Raw genomic sequence first — 17,392 nt, 5'->3', positions numbered from 1 at the left:
TGTTGTTCATTCAGAGCTGCTGGGCAGGTACATTTAGGTCTGCTGCAGCAGAACTCATAAACTGCTTTTTTACTAATATTTTTAATTCTTTAATTTCTTTAAACACATTAAGCATACATATTATATATTCTGTGTCTGATAATTGTTTTATCTGAAGTCTTTGTGTATCTGATTTTGTGGTTTGTTGTTTCTGCTGGCTCTTGCTTATGGTATCTTGTTTCTTTGTTTGCATTGTGAATTATGTCTGTGAGCTTATGTTGCCTGATTCTAAAGTGGATTATTCCAGAGAGAAAATGTATTTGCTCTTGCAGAGTAAGTACTCTTGGGAGTACTTACTGGCCCAGGGATCACTTTACTTGTAGTTTCCTTGAGAAAGAGTAGTTATTTCTAGTTTACCTTTACACTGAAGGCGTGGCCTTTGGGTTCTAGCTTTATGCAGGGGTTGTATGTCTTGTTAGACTTTCTACTTTGGGCAGGCCCTAGACTTGGTCTCTTATCTCCTGAGTCCTTCAATGCCATAAGAACCAGAACTCAAGTGCAGCTGTGTTGGGCTAGTGCCTTCGGGCTAAAGCTGGTTGCAGTGCTCACAGGACATCAGAGGGTCCAGCTGTCATTTCGCTTTTGCTTCTAAATCTTCCTTTCTCATTTGCCATCTTATAAACACATGCAAGAAGACTTTGTATATGTTATCCAGCATTTGTCATTTTCAGAAGGGGGATTGATCAGGAACAGTCAGCATTAATGTAAGAAATGGAATTCCCAATTATTTTCTTCAATATTGGCAACCATCTCCTGCAATATAAAGACATTAATGTCAGTCTTCTATACGATGTGGAGAGAAGCCACTTAAGGTATTTGCATTCCTTTCTTGTGCCTTTCTCTTTAGGTTTCTGTATATGCTGTGCCAGACAAGATAAATCAAGCAGATTATGCACTGGATGCTGCAGTGACTCTTCTAGAATTTTATGAGGATTATTTCAGCATACCATATCCCCTACCCAAACAAGGTAGAGATTTTGCACAGATATTACACACGACGTTTGATGAACACAGTCATAGATTTGTCATTATAATTGGTGCATCCCTGTGGTTACCTCAGCAGCCCCTCAAGCCATAGAAACCCCAGCAAGTGACAAACCTGCAGTTGATCTTTCTGAGCATCTCCCCACCCTTGATGTGTACCGTAACTTCTAGTGATAGTGAAGAAAGCAGATCTTCTTACAGTTCCTGAGGCACATGGCATGGGGACTCTTTTGCCTTCTGATTTTATTAGTGGGCAGACAACAGAGGGAAGAAGCCACATTTTTTCATTCCTGGCACCTGCTTGGCAGGAACACAGAGGATGCTCAACAAACTGTTTTGAATGAATAGATTTATATGGTATAAGACACTCTGCATTTTCTTTCTTACATGAGCCCTTAAAACTATTGTGGGTCTTGAGCATCCAAAATAGAGTGGATTGTTACAATTGTTAAGTTTTTCAATTTCCAAACTCCTCATCAGAAGGTTAGAAATGGACTCAAGAGGCCTGAAGAGACCTGGTACAATGACTCATATCTTATAATCTCAGCAATTTGGGAGGCCTAGGCAGGTGGGTTACTTGAGCCCAGGAGTTTGAGACGGTCAGCCTGGGCAAATGGCAAAACCTTGTTTCCACAAAAAATACAAAAAAATTAGCTGAGTATGGGGGTACACTCCTGTAATGTCAACTACTTGGGAGGCTGAGGTGGGAGAATCACCTGAGCTTGGGAGGATGAGGCTGCAATGGCGTGTAATTACGCCCCTGCAAATGCACTCCAGAATGGGTGACGGAGTGAGACCCTGTTTCCAAAAACAAAAAAAAAAAAGAGGCCTAAGATGCAAGTCTGATTTTGCCACATTTACGGCAAAGTGATGCTGAGTCACTGAGCCGCTTTTTCTCCATTGTGAAAGTTTCTTCCATTCTAGAGCTCCATGATTCTGCACAGGTAGCCTAACTTTTCCTTTGGTTCAAACACCTATCCATTCTGAAGATTAGTATGTTCAGGGGAATGTGTAGCTTAGGCATTGATAATGTATTTTATTATTTCCTTCCCAAGATCTTGCTGCTATTCCCGACTTTCAAGCTGGTGCTATGGAAAACTGGGGACTGACAACATATAGAGAATCTGCTCTGTTGTTTGATGCAGAAAAGTCTTCTGCATCAAGTAAGCTTGGCATTACAATGATTGTGGCCCATGAACTGGCTCACCAGGTATAAGCTCACTCATACTTTTAAAAAGTATAAACTATGTTTATATTGCTTTTATGGGACATATAAAGCTATTTATATATTATAATTTGTACTTTGTCTTTTTTTCTTAGGAAAAACTGATTCTGCAAAACATTAGGTTTAATGTCTTATAAAAGTTTTTTATTTTTACCTTCATTAAATATTAGTCCTATAAATATATGTTAACATTCATAAACTTATATTAGACATTTAAAATATACCTCTTTCTGAATGTCTTTGTTTATGGCTGCCAGTCTAGATAATAGGTATTCAGTCTCCATGAAAATGTGTGAATAAACTGAGTCATGTTGTCCTTTTAGTGGTTTGGGAACCTGGTCACTATGGAATGGTGGAATGACCTTTGGCTAAATGAAGGGTTTGCCAAATTTATGGAGTTTGTGTCTGTCAGCGTGACCCATCCTGAACTGAAAGTTGTAAGTACTTATTTATCTTTTTACATGTTAGGTTAATGTGTTGTTTTGTTTAATATTGCTGGAAAATATTTCCCAATCTTTTATTATAGAACTTAGAAAAATATTTCATTGATAATTTCCTTGACAGTTTATGAATCATGTTGCAAAAATGCTAGTGAACTTTCAAGATATATCACAAAGACTTATTTACAAACTCAGTTGTGAATCTATGATTGTTTGGAAATTTTCAAATTTCATCTTTCTTAATATCAAAGAAATAGAAATGATGGCAGCCTAAACATTCCATTTCATTTTCCCAACCTTCAGGTTGCTCATTGCAGAATTATTAGGTACACATTGGTATTATCTCAATAGGACCCTATTTGCCAAATCAAATGAGTTATACTTAAGGTAACTGTACATTTGATTGTGTAACAACCTAGGCTTCTGGGTCACAAATTTATTGCTTTGGAACTACTATATGGTTTGTTTTTTAAATGACCATGTTTAACTTGAGAAAATCACATATAGCAAAATTAAACTTACTTTATGTAAAATTTTTTTAATCCTACACCAATGACTCTTTTCATTTGTAAATACTTATTACTTCCTATTTTCATCTGCCTGTATACATAATTATAAAGTATATATCAATATTGCACTATAATGGATCATAAATATTTTCTTATGTTTCTGTATAATCTTTAGTAATAACAATGATTATGAATACATATTATCCTTTGAGCTATTGTGCTCTAGTAAAGCAGGTTGAGGTTTTCCATTTCTTTCCATCACATGTTTTTAAAGCTAAATATTTTTGCTCTAAAACAGTATAGACAATGATTGGAAATGTTGAAATTACTATATAGTTTCTTGTTTTGTTGCTGTTTGGCTGTAGGCATAATGGTTTCGTTTTTAGGTTAATATGAAATTTTCTTTATTCTAAAGTATTTAAAATGAACAAAATTTATAATGTTTAGCTAAAATCATTGTTTCGTAGGTGGTTTTTAGAAGATAGTAATTCTATTTTGTTTCATAAATATTAGGAAAGATGGAATAGGTTTGCCCCAAAATGTGAAGTATAGGCTTCTCGCCTCAGATAAACCTCCCTCCTTTGACATTTTTTTATCTAAATGTAAATCATAGGTGATGTTTTCTTTCTTCTGTCTCAATAGAAAGATTATTTCTTTGGCAAATGTTTCAGTGCGATGGAGGTAGATGCTTTAAATTCCTCACACCCTGTGTCTACACCTGTGGAGAATCCTGCTCAGATCCGGGAGATGTTTGATGATGTTTCTTATGATAAGGTAAAAGTAAATTGAGTATAGGGATATAGTTTGGATACTAAAGTTATACATACTGGGGTGGAGAAGTTATAGGCAAGGTTGTGGGGTTAAACCCAGATCGAATGCCTTCTCTCTTGACCCCTGCTGGCTGCACTTAACTCTTTTAGGCCTAACTTGCAGTTTGGCTCATAACCCTAAAGATCATTTTATGGGAAATTCTTCATTTACTCTTTCTTGGGTTGAAAATTCATGGCTTACAGAACCTCTGCTTTTATAGATGTTTATTGAGCATCAACTTTGTATAGATAAAAATTCCTGCCCTCATGTAGCTTACTTTTCAGGACCTTCAGAAACAGTTAATATTGTTGAAATGCAAATAACTGTCTTGTACAATGTGTTTAGTAACAGAGTTGAGGATTGTTGCCAACAATTTAATAATTGGGAGATTTTATGTAAAAATCTAGATTTCTAGCTTCTCTTAGGGGAGAAAAAGGAGGATTTGGCCACTGTATTTCCTTTGCAGCATAAGCTAGAGTTAAGTTGTTCACTCTTTGTAAGATCAGGGCTCTGCTTTTCCACTTCGCCTACCAGTCCCAACTGTTCTACTGTCTTCTCCTCACTGAGGCTGAGAATGTGTTGCCATTTGTCATCTGTGCTTGGCTGTTGTTTTGGTAGCAAACAGAAACGTGTTTCTTGCTTGCATGTTTCCATTGAAAGTCCAGGGGAAAATGAATGTAAGAGCATTCTTCTTATCCTTGGACTACTTCTTTCATTTATATACCCTGTCATATGCCACTGGAGGCATTTGAGTTTGTGACTCACCATTCGTGGTAATGGGAGTGGAGAGGAAAAGAGCCCTTTGCCCAGGAATACAGGGTGTCTGGGAATACTCTTGTCCCCCTTCTCATTGTGACTCCAGCCCCATCAGCCCACCGGTACTCTAGGCTGCCTGGGTTCCCTGGACATATCCACTTTCCCTTCCCTGACATCTACCTCTGCTTCCATCTCTAGTGTTCCACCCCTTGTTGCACCTGCCTATCTCTAGTCCTGCCCTGAAGTGGCAGTGGGAGAGCCAGGTAGTGGCTCAGGGTCCAATGTTTGATCAGCACCATTATCCACTCACATGTGAACAAAGGGAGTTGACAGATGCTGCTAATTTAACCCATGGGGAGGCATGGCTCCTGATAGAAAATAAGGGCTTCAGTGGGCTGAGAGCATAAACAATCACATTAGACAAATCCCCTGCCTAAACAGGTCCAGGTTTAACCTGCTTACCCTGTTTCACAAACTGCCAGACATTAACAATGTTACTGAAAATGCAGTTGCATTTTCAAAGACGTGTTTTATTGCAAAAGAATATGTGATTTCAGATGAGATTGCAACTAAAAACTGTAGATAACAATTATTTCTATTATCTTTTCAGGGAGCTTGTATTCTGAATATGCTAAGGGAGTATCTTAGTGCTGATGCATTTAAAATTGGCATTGTACAGTATCTCCAGAAGCATAGCTATAAAAATACAAAAAACGAGGACCTGTGGGATAGTATGGCAAGTGTGAGTATGTTTTTGAATATCTCTGCATTTGGGATTGACAGGCTTATTATCTTGTTTTGTTTTCCCTGCCTCATGTTAATCCCTCTGAGAAGATTTGTTTTCTGTAAAAATAAGAGTGATGTGTTTATTTTTGGGTTTTAGATTTGCCCTACAGATGGCGTACAAGAGATGGATGGCTTTTGCTCTAGAAGTCAGCATTCATCTTCATCCTCAGTAAGTTTCTACATCTCTACATGTTCCCCCAAGCACATTGTTTGACTACATATTCTTTGAAAGATAGCTCTGTGCCAGACTTTCTGAGGTTCTGGATTATATCACCCTCATTCCAGATAAGACTACATTTAAACTATACCAGACTCATAATCTGTTTCAATTTTTTTGAAAATGTATCTATACAGGAGGGTTGCAGAGTTTTCTTTGGTAATGCTTCTCACTGGTACTAATTTCTTCAGCTTCACTTTGGACAGCAGTGGATTTATGACATGTTTCTGCAGCAGATTACAGCTGCATTGTAGCAGTCAAAAGAATATGTCAGTCATTTCCAGCGCTCTGCATTTGTATAGATTTGTCAGTGAGCGTTCTTGAACACTTGCCATGTATCAGGCACATGTTAAGCACTTATATGTATTATTTCCTTTACTCTTCATCATAAACCCATGAGCTGGGGACTATTACTATCCCTATTTTTAAAGTTGAGAACATGAAATCCAAAGACATATGATTGGTAAATTGCAGAGGAGAGGTTTGAAGTTAGATCTAACTCACATTTTTAACTGCTACGCTATAAAGTTTTCATAACCTCGAGTCACAAAACGGCCTGAGTCTCTGTTTATCTGGTCTTATGGGATGTTTTCAGGGGAAGCTGAGGGTGAGTCTGCAGATTCAACAGAATTTTATCTTTCTTTTTTCTTTTTATATTTTTATTTTATTGGCTTTTTTTTTTCTTCTAGAAATTGGTTTGTTCAGTAGTTTCTGGATTCGTCCTGTGGCACATTTTATCTTTATACTACCTCTTTTTTATTTATTTATTTATTTATTTATTTATTTTTTGAGATGGAGTCTCACTCTGTCATCCAGGCTGGAGTGCAGTGGTGCAATGTCACCTCACTATAGCCACTGCCTCCGCAGTTCCACTGATTCTCTTGCCTCAGCCTCCCAGGTAGCTGGGATTACAGGCACGTGCCGCTATGCCCAGCTAATTTTTGTATTCTTAGTAGAGACGGAATTTCACCATGTTGACCAGGCTGGTCTCAAACTTGTGACCTCAAGTGATCTGCCCACCGCAGCCTCTTAAAGTGCTAGGATTATACAGGCGTGAGCCACTGCGCCCGGCCTTTACTACCTCTTAAATCCTTTCTTAAAAGCTTTTTTAGTATCAAAGAACATAGCTCCTTTTGAGTTCCCACTATTTGTTGAGTAAGGGTCATCTCTGTGTTCTCACTTTAGAAACAGGCTCTTGACTGAACATTGTTTCCACCTTGTTTGTCTGAAAACCAGCATAGTTATGTAGGCACTGAAAACCTGGCACTTTCTCTCCCTTCTCTTCCTTCCTTCATTCACATGCCTGCTTTGTGCCCAATGTTATTGCCAGCCCCAAAGTGTGCCTGGCAGAACTAGGTATGCTACTTGTCCTCTGGACACGTATGTGTAATGGAGGAAAATGGCAAGCAAACAGTTGGTACTCTAATAGAGGTGTAATGGCTGGAGACAGTGGAGGAAGGGATCAGAAAGAGCTCCAAAGAGAGAGCTGGCAACTGGTAGGGGCTATTTGAGCACAAACTGGTGTTCTCTTCTTAGAGTTGGGTTAAGTGGGTGATGTGTCTGCCTTTTTGTGTATACACCAGCACTGGCATCAGGAAGGCCTGGATGTGAAAACCATGATGAACACTTGGACACTGCAGAAGGGTTTTCCCCTGATAACCATCACAGTGAGCGGGAGGAACGTGCACATGAAGCAAGAGCACTACCTGAAGGGATCTGACGGCACTCCGGACACTGGGTAATGCTCACAGAGTAAAATCCATTTTGTTGTCTAGGTAACATCTGCCTTGTAGGATGAAACCTTGCTTTTGAAGTAATGCCCTTACCGCTAGTGCTAAAATATTTCAACTGCATCTGTGTACCTATGAAGTTGACTTATATTCCCTGCCCTCATCTTCCCAAAAGGGGTTAAGGAGGCTTTAAACCTTGGTTCATCTCAGTAAAGTTGATGATATAATTACTTTAACATTCATATTTTGTAATTTGATAGCATGGTAATTTCTGGTTACTGGCTTGAAATCAGCTCCAACCTGAGCAACTGCTACTAGATTACAATAGTGCCTAGCATTTGGCTGGAGCTAAGGACAGCATAAGTTAGGTGATTTCTGAGAATTATGAGAGCCTTGGTTGTCTTCTTCTGAGTTAGATTTGGAATCTGTTTGTAAGCTGAATTCTATAGAAGAATATTATTAGAAACAAGATGCTGCAACTTGATTGACCCCAGATAGACACTTAAAAAATTCTTTTATCTTGAAACAGTTTCAGACTTATAGAGAAGTTACAAGAATAACACCACAAATTCCCATGTATCCTTTACTAGTACAACTCTTCTTTGCTTTTTTCTCCTCTCTCTCTCTCTCTCTCTACATATGTATATATGTGTGTATATGTGTATATAGACATCTCCCTCTTCCATCTTCCCAAAAGGATTAAGGAGGCTTTAAATCTTGATTAATCTATATCCATCTATCTATATAGACACCTGCATACATATCTATGTGTATATCTATATGTATATTTATACTTGGCATATGTTTTTCTGAACTGTTTGACAGTAAATTGGTGACATGATTCTCCTTCATACTTAAATGCTTCCGCATAGTATTTTCTAAAAAACAAGAGCATTCACGGCCAGGTGTGGTAGCTCACGCCTATAATCCCAGCACTTTGGCAGACTGAGGTTTGAGACCAGCCTAGCCAACATGGTGAAACCCTGTCCCTTCTAAAAATATAAAAATTAGTCGGGCATGGTGGCGGGCACCTGTAGTCCCAGCTACGCAGAAGGCTAAGGCAGGAGAATAGCTTGAACCCAGGAGGCAGAGGTTGCAGTGAGCTGAGATCTTGCCACTGCACTCCAGCCTGGTCAACAAGAGTGAAACTTCATCTCAAAAACAAAAAACAAAAAACAAAACCCAAGAACATTCACTTGCATAACCATAACCATAACCATAGTACAATTATCAAAATAGGGAAATATACTTGATACATTACTATTATCTAATCTATAAATCCCATTCAACTTTTTCCAATTGTCCTAAAAATATCCTTATAGCAAAATAGAAAATAAGTTCTGATTTAGGATTCAATACAGGATCACATATTTTATTTAGCTGTTGCATGGTTTTGGTCTCCATTTTTTCTGAAACAACTTTTCAGTCTTTTTTTGGGCTTCTTGATATTGACATTTTTGAAGAGAACAGGCCAGTTATTTTATAGAATGTCTTTCAATTTGGATTTTCTGTTGTTTCTCCGTGATCATATTTAGCTTACATATCATTGACAGGAATGCCAAGGAGGTGATGTTGTGTTCTTCCTAGTATGTCTGACTCCTGAAGTTAGGCATCTGAAATGGAATCAGCCAATCACTGTAAAAAGGCTTTCAGGGTTCACTTAAGTCTAAATTCCTAGCTCTACTAAAGGAGACCAAGAAAGAGAAATAGTGCCTGAGCTGACACTCCCTACAAAGCTGGAAAACAAACTTGGGATGTTTTGAGAACTTGGCCATAGCAGTTTTGGTATTATCTTGTTCTAAACCAACCAGTGCCTGGCACATGATAGGTGATTTAATAACTGCTTGTTGAATTGAATCAACACATGAGCAATCCATCTCTCCATTCTTTTAGGTACCTGTGGCATGTTCCACTGACATTCATCACTAGCAAATCAGACACGGTCCATCGATTTTTGCTGAAAACAAAAACAGGTAATTTGTTTTGGAAATAACTAGTTTAATTCAAGGAGGAATGTGAAAACGTGTAGGATTAAAATGCTGTTTCTTTTGCTATTTGTCTTGGTTAAAGCAAAAGGGATCAGATTGAAAATGCTTTCTGGTTTCAAAGAAGAATGGCCAATATCTTGCCAGATAGAGATTACAAGTCGAATTATTTAATGCTAAAAAGGAGGGATTACCAGTGAACATTCCCTATTACTTTGTTAACATTACTAGGTTATATCATATGTATGGCCAGAGATGTGGTTGCATTCTTTTCATAGATCTGTAAATCTCACAAAATTGATGTTTAAAGCTAGTGTTAGCTTTTGTCTATTGAGTTGCTGTTTTCTGGTTTCTGAAAGAAGTAAGTGATGATTTCAAATTGTTCAGTATTAAACTCTTCTCTATTTTCCTTGCCCAGTCTCTGATCATAAAAGCTTTCATCAGGCAAGGGAGCAAATGGAGCTTTGATTTATTTTATTTACTTTAGATGTGCTCATCCTCCCAGAAGAGGTGGAATGGATCAAATTTAATGTAGGCATGAGTGGCTATTACATTGTGCATTACGAGAATGACGGATGGGACTCTTTGACTGGCCTTTTAAAAGCAACACACACGGCAATCAGCAGTAATGATCGGGCGAGTCTCATTAACAATGCATTTCAGCTTGTCAGGTAATACTGCACAAAGTTGCGGTTTATTTCTGAAAGCAGTTGTTATCGTTCAAATTCTTGATTTCTAGAGACAAAAATGATTGATAACAAGAAGTTGAAAGGTGCTTTCCTCTAAGTTCTTGTAACAACCCAAGATTGCTTTTAGCCTTATAATTAACCTCCTGTCTGTGACTGCTAAGGAACTTGAAGGAAGGAATCTGTATTTCAGTCTTTTCTCATTAGCAATTCAGATCATACTGAGGCAGAAGTATAGATAACCAGGAGATCAACATCTTGGCAAAGCTCTTTGCCTAGTCCTGCAGCTTCTTCTGGCCCTGCTATACCGGATCAGGTTTCTCCCATCACTGGGTCTTTAACAGCCTTGAAGACTTCTTAGAAGACTCAGTGACTCAGGCCCAAGTTCTTTGCATTACATTTCTTGGATTAAAGAAGGGATTTTTTTTTTCTTTCTAAACCAGATACCTGAACACTGTAGCATCTTTATGGAATATAGCTCAACCAAATAATCTTTGAGTGGGTGAGGACAAAGTTAACACTATCTTTTTTTTTTTTTTTTTTTTGAGACAGGGTCTTGCTCTGTTGCCCAGGCTTGAGTGCAATGCTGCAACCTCCACTCACTGCAACCTCTACCTCCTAGGTTCAATCAATTCTCCTGCCTCAGCCTCCTGAGAAGCTGAGACTACAGGCACGTGCCACCACGCCAGGCTCATTTTTTTGTATTTTTAGTAGAGACAGGGTTTCACCATGTTGGTCAGGCTGGTCTTGAACTCCAGGCCTCAAGTGACCCATCCACCTTGGCCTCCCAAAGTGCTAGGATTACAGGTGTGAGCCACCATGCCTGGTCCAACAATGGTTTTTAGGGAAATGCTCCTGAAGCCTAAAACTCAAACTTTTTCAACATGTAGGCAGATCTGAAGTCCTACGAGGAACCATGCAGGTGGGAAGGATTATCTCTGTTTTTCCTCATGCATATCCCTCTGCCCTAAATGTTGAGTGCCTTCTTGTTCTTCTCACCACCACACTGGGCCTCCCGAAGTGAGAAAAAGCAATAGGGGAGAAAGTTAAGGATTGCTTACCTGTTTCTTTCTGCGTAAAAAAATTCCCTTCTGTAGAATATTTCTGCGTGAGCCTTAGAGAGCTTTTTCTTTTTTTAAAACTTATATATGCCCTACCACTGAGGTTATTAACACCGACCCTCTGTAATGAAGGGTTTCTGTGGATATGCAGTGTCTTTTGAAATGGTGAAGAAAATATGTTTCCTCTAGGGACTCATATTTCTTTCCAGATGATAGTCCGTTTGACCGGGCTCCCTGAAGGGTCTTTGATGGAAGTCCTTTGCTTACTTCAGAAGTTCAGCACATAATCCAGTGTTTCACAGGGACAGATGCTGATGTGCTTCCATTCCGACGTATCCATACGTTAGCCCTGGATGTTACTATTTGAGAAACTTCCTCCCCAGTGTAAACATGTCAGATGTTGTGTTATATGTGATAGAAGAGAGATTTATGTAGTAGTTATCTGTTTATTTGTATATTTATTGGAGATGGAGTCTTGCTTTGTCCCCCAGGCTGGAGTGCAGTGGTATGGTCTCAGCTCACTGCATCTGCCTCCTGGGTTCAAGCCATTCTCTTGCCTCAGCCTCCCAAGTACCAAGTAGCTGAGATTACAGGCGTGTGCTACCACGCCTGGCTATTTTTTGTATTTTTAGTAGAGATGGAATTTCACCATGTTGGCCAGGCTAGTCTTAAACTTTGGACCTCAGATGATCCGCCTGCCTCAGCCTCCCAAAGTGCTGGGATTACAGGCATGAGCCACTGCGCCTGGCCATAGTTATCCATTTAAAAGGAACATTTATATCTGATTGGCTTGTTTTGCTAGAAGATTAAATATATTTTGAAGCAAAAACTTGACTTTCCGGATTTACTTTTAAAACCACTAACCATGGTGTCTCTTGGTCAGCATTGGGAAGCTGTCCATTGAAAAGGCCTTGGATTTATCCCTGTACTTGAAACATGAAACTGAAATTATGCCCGTGTTTCAAGGGTTGAATGAGCTGATTCCTATGTATAAGTTAATGGAGAAAAGAGAGATGAATGAAGTGGAAACTCAATTCAAGGTAAAGGCCTGAAATAAAATAGTTACATAATTATTATTTCTTGGCGTGTTAAAAAGAGTGTTAATCATTGTGCGGGTGTGTGTTTGTGTATGTCTTCATATATATATTAAGGAAAAGCAAATAAATATTAATTCAGTATTTGGATGGATTAGCAAAGATTTTGGTTTTATTTGGCACTAAAAATAGGAATGGCATTCTTAGACTCTACTTAATTTGCATGGGTTTGTTATTTCCTTTATTTCACAAACCTTTTATTTTCCTTTCCTATTATGATGGCTGACATTAAGATTTTCTGGGACTCTTAATGGTACTAGAGGAAGAGGCACAAAATTGTTATTCTTGGCAAAATATCCTGAAGTCTTGTTGCATAATTTGCTCTCAAAATTTGGTCACATAAACTGTCTTTAGTTTGTTTTTAAAAGTGGCAGTTCATCCTAAGTAGGTAGGATACCTAATAAAAGTTTGTTATGAAAATATGAAAGTCATTCATCCATATTTATTGTTTTTGACCCTTTTATAATTAAATATAAACATTGCTGCATGATTTATGCAGTAAAAGTTAGATAATGCTTTAAAAATTAGCCCCTATCATCTGAAACCATAATAGATTATATTCACATGAAATGACTTGTGACAATACTGGTCCTTGTTCCCCCGTACAACGCCCTCAGGGTTTCCTCATCAGGCTGCTAAGGGACCTCATTGATAAGCAGACATGGACAGACGAGGGCTCAGTCTCAGAGCGAATGCTGCGGAGTCAGCTACTCCTCCTTGCCTGTGTGCGCAAGTATCAGCCGTGCGTACAAAGGGCAGAAGACTATTTCAGAAAGTGGAAGGAATCCAATGGAAACTTGAGGTCAGTCCTTACTGACTTTTGTTGATGTAAAGGGTATCTTTTCTGTTTTCCATCACTGGTACTAACCATTAGGGAAAATAAAAAGTATAAGTGTCTCCCAGTGCCCTTTTTTTGGAAAATACATTACTTTTTATCTATGTATCTCTCAACTTTTAAGAAATGGTAGGAGGGAACTTCTGTGCATAAAAGTCAAATATCTGGGGAGTTAGGATGATATTGGAATAATTCCTGTTTTTGTATAGGCAGTGTAAAGTCATATTGAACTGTGACAGCCATGCCATAGAGAAACATAGGCATTGTATTTTATAGTAGTTTCTTTGGGCTTCCAAAGTCCCTGACAGGGAGACATAGTAATTGCTGACACTGTCTAAGCAAGGTAGGGTTTTACCATATCTGGAAATCCCTATTCTTGCTACACTTCAGTCCTTTTACATTTGGAGCTTAAATCCCACCCAGGAAACTTTTGTGCCAATAATCTACATGTTTCCGCTTAAAGAAATCCAAACAGCAGGCCCACTGGAGTCCTGACTTGTGATCATGGTGTAAATTTTAAATATAGTTTGAATTTCTTTCTTTTGGCTTGAAAGGAGATCACCTATGGAGTCACCCTGTATCATTAAAATGTTTAAATATGTAGATATTTATAAAAAATGGTATTTCATGTTACATTTTTGAGAAGGCTACTTAAAACCTAATTTTATATATTTTTTCTCTTGCCTCTTTCATAAAGTGTAACTGAAGGAAATGAGTAGTTTTTTTTATATTTCCAGGCATGCTTCTCTGATCAGGGGGACAGTTTAACAGTTTATAATTGGTCACCATTATGCCTCTCAATGTACTTACTGCATCTCAGATTCTCACTGGGTATGTTCCTTTCTATAGCCTGCCTGTCGACGTGACCTTGGCAGTGTTTGCTGTGGGAGCCCAGAGCACAGAAGGCTGGGATTTTCTTTATAGTAAATATCAGTCTTCTTTGTCTAGTACTGAGAAAAACCAAATTGAATTTGCCCTCTGCATAACCCAAAATAAGGAAAAGCTTCAATGGTAAGTCAGTTGTTCATTCATGTTCATGTGGCCAAGGGAAATTAGATTCGATTAGATCATTCTGGCATCTATTTTTGTTTTCTTGGCCAGGAATTGTCTATTCTGCTGGGAACATACTGCAAGTCAGCACACATCTAATAAGAATAGCAAATAATTAGGGAGAACCAGGTGTTAGGAAAAACATTTAAAGGCATATACATTTGTGTATCTTTAAAATGAGAACATATTTAAAATATTTACTAGAGCTACTCTTCCTTAACTATTCTTTGGAACAAATGAGAGAGTATATGAGAATGGGTGTTATAAACACTATATAAATGTTAGTTTTTATTATGTAGCTATAGTGGGTTTATCAGGATTCCGGTTACCCATTTATCTTTTTAACCTTTGTTATTGGCAGACTTTTTTCTTTTACAAGTAATTTTATTGCAGTGATTCATAATTATTTCATCACCTATTTATTGCTAACATTTCTTTTCTTAATCCTTCCAGGCTACTAGATGAAAGCTTTAAGGGCGATAAAATAAAAACTCAGGAGTTTCCAGACATTCTAACATTCATTGGCAGGAACCCAGTAGGATACCCATTGGCCTGGCAATTTCTGAGGGAAAACTGGAACAAACTTGTACAAAAGTAAGTAGTGCCAAAAATTGTGCTGTGACTGGGTAAGTTCATAACCCTACTGTGTTTTAGCCTTGTTGCTTGTAAAAGAACAGTCTAAAGGTACTTTTTGATTGCAGATAGGCAAGTAGAAAGTACTTAAAATATTTGTAGAAAACATAAAACTGGAACTCAGTGCTAACTAGTGAATCTGGACAGGGATGTTTTCCATTCCATCTGGTATAGCCCCTTCCTGATGGACTTACCTGAAGCCTTCCTCCTCACAGTTCAGCCCTGGTCTTCCATGAGCATGTTTGCTTGTTTGCATCTGTCTTTGTCTAACTCTTATAGTACTTCCTGCCTCTGTCATTTTCTTTTGGATACTCACCTTTTATTAAACTGTTGGTATGTGTTATTCTTTACAGCTAGATCTTAACCCATTGGATAGATATCATATTTTATATTTTCACACCAATCAGCTTTTAGTTAAAACCTATTATATATAGGAGGCCTTTAAAATATATGTTAAATGAATAAATATTTCACAATCTGTTTTTGAATATCTACCTCTCTAGGTTTGAACTTGGCTCATCTTCCATAGCCCACATGGTAATAGGTACAACAAATCAATTCTCCACAAGAACACGGCTTGAAGAGGTATTTCTTTTTAAACATAAATGAAAATTAGCTAATTAATATGGGTAGACAAAATACTTTGAGGGTGTGGTGAGTTAGAAATGGATTTTCTCATTTAGAAGTTATTTTTGGATGCTATAGTGTTGACAGCAGCATAAATCAGTTGCAGGCAAACTAGTGAAAACTGCCTCTTCTCAGAAATGTTAAGAGGTCTTAGCTCTGCCATTAAAACCTTAGGACTTAAAAAAATTTACTGAGACAATTAGTTTTTCTTTAAGGATGTTAAAAGTGAACACTGGAGTTATAAATGATTGAAGTGGTCATCCAGCTATTGTTAAAGAGGCGGGCCTGGAATCTAGGTTTTTAAATAAACCATCCAAGTTCATGGTTCCCTGTTACTTATTATATATGCCATCTACCTTCAGAAAGAATTTCAGGCAACTTTAAGATTCATGTATAAAAGAAATGTTAAAATGAAGGACAAAAAGATGCATAACAGACAGGTGATGACCATGTGAAGGACTTATGGCTGGGAAGAATTCTTGTAATTATCTCCTAAATTTATCACAGAGATTCCTAGAAGTCAAGGAAAAAGGAATCAGTATGAGTTATTCTCATTGTCTGAAAAAGGGAACATGAATCATACATGTTTTCTACCAAAGCAGACTTCTCCTCAGTCCTAAACTCGAGGACTTTGATGTGTGGGTCATTGAGTTCTGTGATGTCCCTTCTATAATGTTTTCCTACGGTAAAGTCATGGAACAAATTTTACATGGCTCTTAAATTATGGTACATTTAGATAAAAGCCAAGAAGCTAATATTACATTTTTTAGGAGTGGTTCCATTGTGTAGTCTGGTTACACTATTTTCTAGCTTGAGATGGGAAGAGAGCTTTGGAAATGAAAAAGAGTAAAGGGTTGTTACAGTCTCTTAGCTTTTTCCAGTTTTCAGTGGCCTCGTCCAGGCTTGCAAAATTAACTTGCATATAATAATTCAAGCTTGGACTCCAGCAAGGTCTAGAGCAGAGATAGTCTGTGTGATGACTGAAGAGCTGTCCAAAGGTTTGATCAGAAAGGTAGTTATCCATAGACAAGATCTAGAGCAACAAAGCATTTCATTCATTCATTTGTATTCTCATTAATTCATTCAAGACATATGTTCCCTGCATGGTTTTAGGTTATGGGGCCATAACAATGAACAGATAGAGAAAACCCTTGCTCTCATGGAGCTGAAATTTATGCTGTGGGAATCAGATAATTACAGACAAATCAACCAGTGTCAAGCAGTTACATGCTCTGAAGATGAATAAGGCAAGGAAGTGATTGGGGTAGAGGGTTGGTGCTATTTTATAGGATGATTAGGAGACATTTGAGAAGATACTGAAGGAAATGCCAACATCTAGAGGAGTATTGTGGGCAGAGGAAACATCAGGTGCAAAGACCCTGAAGCTGGGCATGAAAATTAAAGAGCCTGAGATGTCATAATGGAGAGCAAACTACTGACATATGAAATATAGGAGTCATCCTGAGTCCTCCCTTCCCCACACATCTAATTATGCAAGTCCTGCTGGTTCTCCCTCAGCACATGCACTGGATCTGTGCACTTCTCTTTGCCCAAGCCTTTCTCATCTCTTGCCTTGCCTATTGCAATAGTGTCCTAACTGGCCTCCTCCTTGCCACTTTGCCAATAGTAGAACATTTTCCACATTTAAGACTGCAAGTCAGCCCATGACTGACCCTGGCTTCTTGAAACCCTGCCTATTGTTCTTGCAGTAAATTCCAAATCCCTCCTTCCCATGTGTCCACGACCTTGATGGCCTGGCTTCTGAGGACCTCTCTGGTGCCAGTTGCCACAGGCTCTCCTGGTTCTCTCACAACACTACAGCCACTCAGCCTCCTCCTGCTCCTGGGCTACCACGTGTTTCTCCTGTCTTTAAGCCTCTGTGCTTTTTCTTCTCTCTGCCTAGCTTGCCCTTTCCCCAACTTTTT

General features: G+C 38.4%; 1 protein-coding gene across 2 annotated transcripts in view; it reads left to right on the top strand.

Moving 5' to 3' along the window:
• ERAP1 (endoplasmic reticulum aminopeptidase 1) overlaps nucleotides 1-17,392 on the top strand; it is a 37,837-nt gene that overhangs the window by 18,276 nt on the left and 2,169 nt on the right. For both annotated transcript variants that reach the window (XM_037731491.1, XM_017508867.2), the window contains exons 5-18: nucleotides 887-1,007; nucleotides 2,079-2,233; nucleotides 2,572-2,685; nucleotides 3,840-3,971; nucleotides 5,374-5,505; nucleotides 5,647-5,718; nucleotides 7,350-7,504; nucleotides 9,390-9,469; nucleotides 9,969-10,152; nucleotides 12,112-12,268; nucleotides 12,940-13,124; nucleotides 14,007-14,168; nucleotides 14,661-14,801; nucleotides 15,344-15,425. In XM_037731491.1, coding sequence (XP_037587419.1) covers nucleotides 887-1,007; nucleotides 2,079-2,233; nucleotides 2,572-2,685; nucleotides 3,840-3,971; nucleotides 5,374-5,505; nucleotides 5,647-5,718; nucleotides 7,350-7,504; nucleotides 9,390-9,469; nucleotides 9,969-10,152; nucleotides 12,112-12,268; nucleotides 12,940-13,124; nucleotides 14,007-14,168; nucleotides 14,661-14,801; nucleotides 15,344-15,425 — 1,872 coding nt within the window. The remainder of the gene's footprint in view (nucleotides 1-886; nucleotides 1,008-2,078; nucleotides 2,234-2,571; nucleotides 2,686-3,839; nucleotides 3,972-5,373; nucleotides 5,506-5,646; nucleotides 5,719-7,349; nucleotides 7,505-9,389; nucleotides 9,470-9,968; nucleotides 10,153-12,111; nucleotides 12,269-12,939; nucleotides 13,125-14,006; nucleotides 14,169-14,660; nucleotides 14,802-15,343; nucleotides 15,426-17,392) is intronic.

Source organism: Cebus imitator, unplaced genomic scaffold (genome assembly GCF_001604975.1).
Source record: "Cebus imitator isolate Cc_AM_T3 unplaced genomic scaffold, Cebus_imitator-1.0 Scaffold403, whole genome shotgun sequence".
Lineage (NCBI taxonomy): Eukaryota > Metazoa > Chordata > Mammalia > Primates > Cebidae > Cebus > Cebus imitator.
This window is presented reverse-complemented; position numbering and strand designations above follow the sequence as displayed.